This window comes from Microtus oregoni, unplaced genomic scaffold (assembly GCF_018167655.1).
Source record: "Microtus oregoni isolate MIOR12 unplaced genomic scaffold, Mior012 000005F_ref0000423, whole genome shotgun sequence".
NCBI classification, from domain to species: Eukaryota; Metazoa; Chordata; class Mammalia; order Rodentia; family Cricetidae; genus Microtus; species Microtus oregoni.
In genome coordinates, this window is record NW_024543064.1 from 9,584,231 (window position 1) to 9,592,138 (window position 7,908).

At 46.0% G+C, this 7,908-nt stretch overlaps 1 protein-coding gene across 1 annotated transcript; it reads right to left on the reverse strand.

Moving 5' to 3' along the window:
• Positions 1-5,175: 5,175 nt before the first annotated feature.
• Positions 5,176-7,908, reverse strand: LOC121447935 (preferentially expressed antigen in melanoma-like protein 7). Its single transcript, XM_041651269.1, has 3 exons — positions 7,622-7,908; positions 6,579-7,148; positions 5,176-5,734 (listed from the first exon to the last, which is right to left on the reverse strand). The coding sequence occupies exons 1-3, from the start codon at positions 7,906-7,908 to the stop codon at positions 5,176-5,178; spliced, it is 1,416 nt and encodes a 471-aa protein (XP_041507203.1).

A 7,908-nucleotide genomic window follows, 5' to 3' on the forward strand; every position in this document is an offset into this window, starting at 1 on the left:
TTGAAGTAAGACTGGCTGTCACGTTTACCCGCGCGTAGTTAACAGACAGTGTAACTGAAGGTGACCTTGACTTTTATCTCCAGCCTTGCAAAGGCGGGAATTGCAGGTATTTGCCACCATGAATCAATCTACGCCCAAGAATCTTTGGTCTCGACAAACCTTTTCTGAAAGCGGCTTCTATCAGATTCCGGAATCCCTGCCCAGCTCGTCCTCCAGGTGTTCTACATAGTCTGGGACTGACTGCATTAAAAGTGCCATTCAGAGGTGGAAGAATTAGAGACAGGGTGAAGGCAGGAGCCCATTCACGTCCCTCCCCATGAGCAGTAACTGGGGGTTGCTGACACTTAGCCATAGTACCACAGTTTGGGAGGAGAAAGACCTGACTGGGCTACACAAAACCGTGTTTCACAGATATTAATTACTTCATTTTATCTATTAGACTACAGAGCAAAATTCAGCAGCTCCAATCAGCTGAGGTAGAGAGAGGCTCACGTCTCAGATCCAGCACCATTAGCCCGAGCTGGACCCGGAAAAGATGAAACAGATGTTGAGGACAATAGCCCCTCTGAGGAGAATGTCCTCATGGCTATGGTTCTACTTGAATCACTATTATCCTGAAAACCTTGGTAGCACATGAAGGTGGGGTCCCAGGTTAGAGCTTGGCATGAAGACCATTATCTCTCTACAGGTGAATTAGCCCCCCCCCCCCCCGCCCAAAAGGCCCAAGACTCTGCTTGACTACATATGAGATTCTCTAGAGGTGTAAGAATTTATCAGAAGTTTAGCACTCTGTCTGGGGTAAGCATTAGAATGAACAGCTGTTTTCTAGAAGTACCTGGACCTTGAAGAATTCTTGTGGGAAACAGTGATTGTTTTGCTGAAGGGGCATTGCCACCATCCCATGAGTTTGGTCACAAGACACCTCTGGCACTTTTGAGGCTCTTGTATTATTGTGTATTGAAAACAATACATAATACAGGACTAGAGTCCTGGGGGCATGAGATGCTCTCCTTTAGGAAGACTTGTAAATTAGGTTAGAGACCTTGGTATGAGGAAATCCTTTGTGTAACCATCAATAAATATGCCTTTGCGTGGCTCTTCTGGGTTCAGGTCATCAGACAGAATGGATCTTCCTGCTACCTTGCAATTTCATCTTGGAGTGCCTGCTTTCTTCAATCTACCTATGCCTCACGGTGCACCTGACACAGTACAGTTCCTGAGAACATGCTGGGCTGGGACACCTGACTCTCATAGCTAAAATATAAAGCTACTTGGGCAGTGTCAAAATATGTCACATAGCAAAGCGCATGCCTGTCTGTGGTATTTGGCCTCTGAGGGCTTTTGTGTTGTAAACAATGTGTACCATTTTCTAGCAAGTACTCACTGCAAGGGGACTGTGTCTGAGAATCCTATGCTGTTAGTCTAATGGTCAGGCTTTTTTCAAGACTTTTTATTTATTTATTTATTTATTTTTTTCAAGACAGGGTTTCTCTGTAGCTTTGGGGCCTGTCCTGGAACTTGCTCCTGTAGACGAGACTGGCCTCAAACTCACAAAGATCCACCTTCCACTGCCTACCAAGTGGTGGGATTAAAGGTCTGAGCTACCACAGCCTGGAAAGACTTAATTTTTTTTTTTTTTTTTTTGGTTTTTCGAGACAGGGTTTCTCTGTGGTTTTGGAGCCTGTCCTGGAACTAGCTCTTGTAGACCAGGCTGGTCTCGAACTCACAGAGATCCGCCTGCCTCTGCCTCCCGAGTGCTGGGATTAAAGGCGTGCGCCACCACCGCCCGGCCAAGACTTAATTTTTTAATTAGAATTTTAATACTGGTTATGTGTTTGTCTGTGACTGGGTGTAGCCCCTGAGTACAGGTGGCTAAGGAAGCCAGAATACATGAATACCCTGGAGCTAGGAATACAAATATTTGTGAACTCACCTGACCTGGTTTCTGGGAACTTAACAGTTCCCAACTCTCTAGGCCTCTTCTGTCTACCTATGGAGGTACTAAGAGGTATTGCTATGCCTAGATCACGGAGTCCCTTCAAAACCAACTAGGTGACCTTGAACTGTATATAAAAGCCAAGAACCTTTATTCTTGCACAAGTTTGCAAACTCAGACTCTTCCTGTGACCAAAGTATTGGAGTGGTGGGGGAGCCTTGAGCTCAGTCGGGGTTGGGTTTTTACAATAGCAGAGGTTGGGGTGAGGAATTTCTAAGGCTCAGGACCACTGAAGAGCTGACATTTGTCTAGGGGTGTCCTGGTGAAAAGTAATGGGTGTGTGTTGGCAGGTAATCTTATCTACAAAGGTTAGAATGTTAGGAATTTCCTTAAGAAGGTATGTCCCTGGGTGGTGCCTGGTTGGTCTCAGTTTGTGTTTTCTTGGAACTAGGTATTGCCTTAGGGTAAGCTACTGAGACTCAGGCCTCTATTGGACTTGTAATGCCTGGGCCCTATAGTGTCTTATCCATTGGAACTGGAGTTAAAGAGGGTTCTGAGCATCCACGTGGATATTGGGAACCTGACTTGGTCCCTGAAAAGAACAAGTGCTTTCAACTTCTCAGCTGTCTCTCTAGCCCTCTTCTCTTGACATTTCTGCTTTTGTTCAGAATGCAAGAGGTGGCCCTGAAATGTAACATACAAGTGACACTAAACAGACGCAGCAGGATTTACTTAGGAATATTCGTATATGTACATATACATATATGCATGCAATACCAATTAATGAGAGAAAGTGGTCATGTTTTTGAACAGCAATGAGGGATATACGGCAGGGTTTTTAGGAAATAAATGATAGAAATATATCATTTTTATTAGAATCTAAAAAGAAAAAATACATATAATTGGCAAAGGATCTTTACAGTTAGGTTTTATGGTATTCAGTAATCATTCATAAAAAATTCAATTTTGGGATTATTACAGTGTCTTTATTTTATTTTGTGTGTGCTTGCACATGACATAACATTCTTGCCATTACCTGTTTGTGGAGGGTAGAGTTGGAGTCAGCCAACCCCTTCCATTATGTGGGTATCCAGGATCAAACTCAGATTGCCCAGGTTGGCCCTAGTTACCCTTTACCTACGCAATCTTGACCCCATATTTTCATAAAACTAATGGAGAAAAAACAAAAGGTGCCACAGGAAATTCTTTACAGATATCTGATTATACAGACATAAGGACACACAATGGTTGGGCTCAGAGACTCATTAACAAACTAAAGACAGTTTGGGCTAGAGAGATGGCTCAGAGCATTGGCTCCTCTTCCAGAGGTCCTGAGTTCAATTCCCACAACCACATGGTGGTTCACAAGCACTAAGATGAGATCTGGTGCCTTCTTCTGGTGTGCAGTCAAACATGCAGACAGAATGCTGTATAAACGATAAAGATTTTTTTAAAAATTTATTTATTTATTATGTATACAATATTCTGTGTGTATGCCTGCAGGCCAGAAGAAGGCACCAGACCCCATTATAGATGGTTGTGAGCCACCATGTGGTTGCTGGGAATTGAACTCAGGACCTTTGGAAGAGCAGGCAATGCTCTTAACCTCTGAGCCATCTCTCCAGCCCAATGATAAAGATTTTAAAAAATTGGCCGGGCGGTGGTGGCACACGCCTTTAATCCCAGCACTCGGGAGGTAGAGGCAGGCGGATCTCTGTGAGTTCGGATCTCTGTGAGTTCGAGGCCAGCCTGGTCTACAAAGGGAGTTCCAGGACAGGTTCCAAAGCTACAGAGAAACCCCTGTCTCGAAAGAAAAAAAAAAGATTTTAAAAAATTAAAAAGACAGTTGTCCACTGGGCATTATATAAACTTAGGGACTGGCAATACTTTAGAAAAGCACAGGAACCTTTGTTCATCTCCTAGAGGTCTTCATGTGCAGCTGACCAGTCAGAGTTGGGGGCCTTGAAATATAGGGCCCCACAGTTAGGTGACTTACAAGCTGAGTTTGGTGGTATTTATTAGAGATCCCACTAGTCTTTAACTGGGAGGGGGGAGGGGATGAGGGTGTAGGGGCCAGTCATGATAAGCTAAACAGAAACAGACCACCCAAAGGAAGTTCTTTACTTCCAACCATTATCACCTGCCAGAGTAGAACTCAGTCACAGATGTCTCAGTAGTGTATTCTGACACAATACCAGGTTGCGGGGAACAACCACAAACTGAGATTACCTGAGCACCACCCAAGAACAGACCATCCAAAGAAAAAGGCCTAAGATTCCAACTGTTGTAGATAGGATCACCTGTCGTGAGCACACTCACCAGGACATCTAGACAAATGCCAGCCAATCAGGAGCCCTGAACCTTAGAAACCCCTCACCTCCACCTTTACTGCTATAAAAACTGAGCTGGGGGCTCTGTTTATTCCAATATGTTGGACGTGCGGAGAGACTGAGTTTGCAAATTTGCATAAAATAAAGGCTCTTTGCTTTTACACAGGACTCGGTCTCCTTGTTGGTTTTTGGGGGACTTCATGGATCTGGGCATACATAACAAGGGGTCCGAGGCCACTCTGGGCTTCATTAAAAGGAATGGAAAAGAATGATGCTTATCGCCTCTTCCTTTGCTTTTTGTTGGGTTCTGTTCTGCTTCAGTCATCTTTTGTCCCCCAGCTCCTCCTAGCCTGAGTACCCTGGATTGCAGTCTGATGCTCATTCATCAAAACTCCCTTCCTCAAACTTTGACTTTGCATGCATTGCTACATTGAAACCTTACATATAACCCATATGCGAAGACACTGGCAGATTTGCTTCAATTCACTTGGTTGTTGAGAGGTCTTAGTCAACTAGAGCTTAGACAAGACAGAATCTTTCCATTTCTCTGTCCAAAAGACTGTCCCGACCATCATCTTTCAGAGCGAGATTTAATGACTAAACAGTACAATACAGAGAGAATATCAGGTTCTCAGGATCTGTCTATTGTTTTCCTTTGTATGCAGGAGGAGGCCTCTGAAGAGTCCTGACGGAAGCTACATTTGGAAATGTAGAACTCTCTTTCTCACGCCACAAGACACTTAACCTCCCCATCCAACATGCTCATCAATGTCAACCCTTGTGTTGTATCCCCACAGCACATAATTCTATTTCCATCACACGAAGTAATGTTTAAAGCTGTGTTCTCGTGTCCCCTGGATGAGAGGCCTGTCCCTATGTCTCATTTCTCAGTCAGGAAGGAATTTACAGTCAGCAATCGCAAAGTGTGGTCTCCAGTTCAAAGATGTAACGCTTACCACAGTCATAACAGACACTGCTACCAAAGCGGATAGACGTGAACTGCCTTTCTGTGACGATTGTGTTCTTCAGCTCAGCACAACACTGGGAAAATTCCTCTACATTGATATAACCCAAGTGATTGTAGACCTCCTTGGGAGCAGGGTATAGCTCCTTGGTCAGCTGGCTTAGGTTGGCAGTGTGGTGGAGAAGTTCTTTCAGGACGTCAATTGAGAAGTCATTATCATAGAAGTTGATGCTGGTGAGCTGGGAACATTGGCTCATGGCAGGGAGAAGGACCCTGAGGTCAGGGTCCTTCATCCTACAATCTTCCAGTTTCAGGGTCTTCAGAGTGCACGCAACACTCTCTAAGAAAAATTTGAGAGGCAAGAAATTCAAATCACTTAAAATGACCCCCCTCAAGTACAGATGTTTAAGCTGACAGTGAGTCCACTGGGCAAAGGAATCCAAGTCTGACTGTGAGAACTGGCAGAGGGAGATGGACAGGGACTCCAAGGGCATCTTCAGACACCTAAAGAGAGACCAAGGGGTTAATCTGAAACACAGCGGTGGGTTTGTCCCAGAGGGAGAAGAGACCACATAGCCAGGGTCAATGTGACCATGGGATGGCAATGAGCACACACTACAGCCCATTCGATTCTAATCACTCAGGACACACCACTTTCACCCTAGGGTGTCACCTTCATGGTGGGACTGGCTTATTCCACAGCTACCTTTTCTAATCTTCAGTGACAAGCAGGGACCCAGAATTGCAAGAAGGCCATTAGGCTAAAGGGCCTACAGGACAGAGAAAGATGGGGCCCACAAGGCCACATCAGGTTGCCTCCTGAAGAATGACTGACGGACTCTGCCCCAGTGTCTGCACCTGTTCACTATTCAGCCGTGACTTTGACTCTCAACCCCAGCTTTTCCATTTCCTGTCCACTTAGCCCCCTCCTGCTCTCAACAGAGCCTTTACACTATTTGGGAATTAGGGGCAAGCTGGGATGTATTCCCCCAGATCTAAACACAGAGCTCACCTGGGAAACCATGCAGCTCTGTGTCCTCCCCATGCTGTGCGCTCTTTTTCCTGTTCCATCACATTAACTCTGACAGCATTGCGTGGAGGAAACTGCAACCCACCCTCACTAGATCTAACCCTGGCAGCTCAGACCATACAATCCACCGCACTTCATTGCTCGGCTTTCTGAGTGTCATCATGTGGACCCTTGAATCAGTTAACGTGGAAGAAGACCACCCCTCCATATTCACTGTGAAACGCTCAGGGGCCTACAGATTCCAGGGGCCCACACTTTCTAATGTGGAAAAAGAAAAGTTTACTCTGGTAGCTGAAACTGCTCTTCATCCTTTCTTACCTAAGCAAGAGTTTCATGTGGTCATTGACGAAATAGACATCATCCAGGCTAAGATGTTGGAGACAGCTGAGCTTGGAGAACACAGACATGATCTTGGTGACCCACTTGTCTTCCATGGCAGTGGTAATCCTTCCTTTGAAGATGCGGATGACCATGACTTTGTGAAGATGGCTCATCTTGCTGATGTAAGGAACAAAATGTGCCAGGGTGGAGAGATTGCACACTGTATTCAGTTCCAACTCCTTGATGAACTCTGGCTGTAAAAATTTTAAGACACCCCTGACCTTGTAGAATGGTAGTGTTCCAATTGTCAGCTTCATACAGCACACCTGCAGGGAACCCCTTCTCTTCTCAGCCCACAGCAACAGCCGTGCTTGCTGTTCGTCCTGGGGAAGCTGAAGTTCAGTGACAATCTTCAAATGCCGCCTCAGTGTGGGGCTAGAGAGGCCCTTCACTCCTTGCCTCTCAGGCAAGGTTTCTGCTGAGGGCTCTACGCTCTTTCTTCCTGTCCACACTTCCCAGAAATCATGGCAGACATTCCTCAAGTCCACCACCCGAAGCTTCTGTCCTCTGTGGATAAAAGAGAAGTGCCAGGAGGTAAATCGAGACCCAAAGCTGTTTTCTCCCTTTTGGAGGGGGATTTTCCCTACTCTGTTTTGTCTGCTTCATATTCGTGTTTTTTTCAGTGCTGTGTTCCCAGTCCAGAGCCTCAGGCTTGTCAAGCATGAATACTTTGCCTGAGCTGCACCTGAAGGCCCATCCTGTTCTTCCATTCAGTTGCTCTGGACTTCTGTCGGCTCCTATTTCTACTACCCAGGGAAGACACAGGCACAGGGTCATTCTGTGGCTGCATCTGTTCCAAGAGGTATCTTCTTCTAAATTGACATCTGCTACAAGTATTCAACAGGAGCTAAAGCCTCAGCAGCCCCTCTATACTGGCCAAAGCTTCTGATCCATCTTTGACCCCATACTCCCTGAGCCCAGATGTCCCTCCCTTCCATATATTCCAGTGTGCCATTTGGCATTCTGTTGTTACTGTTTACCTGGGGCGAAACCTCCGTCGCAGCCATGTGTCTACTCCATCTAGCATAGCCTGATAGATCTCCAGGTTGGGGTTGTTCATCAGAAACCCAGCAGGAAGGCAGGGGTAGGGCCAGTCTGTCACCAGAGCCTTAATTATCTTTTTTCGTCTCTGAGTGTTGGCCTCCTTGAACAGTGGGGGAAAGAGCACCATTGGCAGGTTCTGCAGAGTAGAGATGGTCAAGGCCTCATTCCTCACCAGGCTCTGCACTCCCAGCTGTAGGAGTGTGGGTGGGGCCTGGAGGGTCAT

What these genes read in the sequence shown, in the direction of transcription:
- LOC121447935 (XM_041651269.1), bottom strand. Translation starts at nt 7,908, where the DNA reads ATGACCCTCCAGGCCCCACCCACACTCCTACAGCTGGGAGTGCAGAGC. An exon ending in CGACGGAGGTTTCGCCCCAG is followed by an intron (nt 7,149 to 7,621) that starts GTAAACAGTAAC and finishes TTTTATCCACAG; the next exon opens with AGGACAGAAGCTTCGGGTGG. An exon ending in CACATGAAACTCTTGCTTAG is followed by an intron (nt 5,735 to 6,578) that starts GTAAGAAAGGAT and finishes GTCTCTCTTTAG; the next exon opens with GTGTCTGAAGATGCCCTTGG.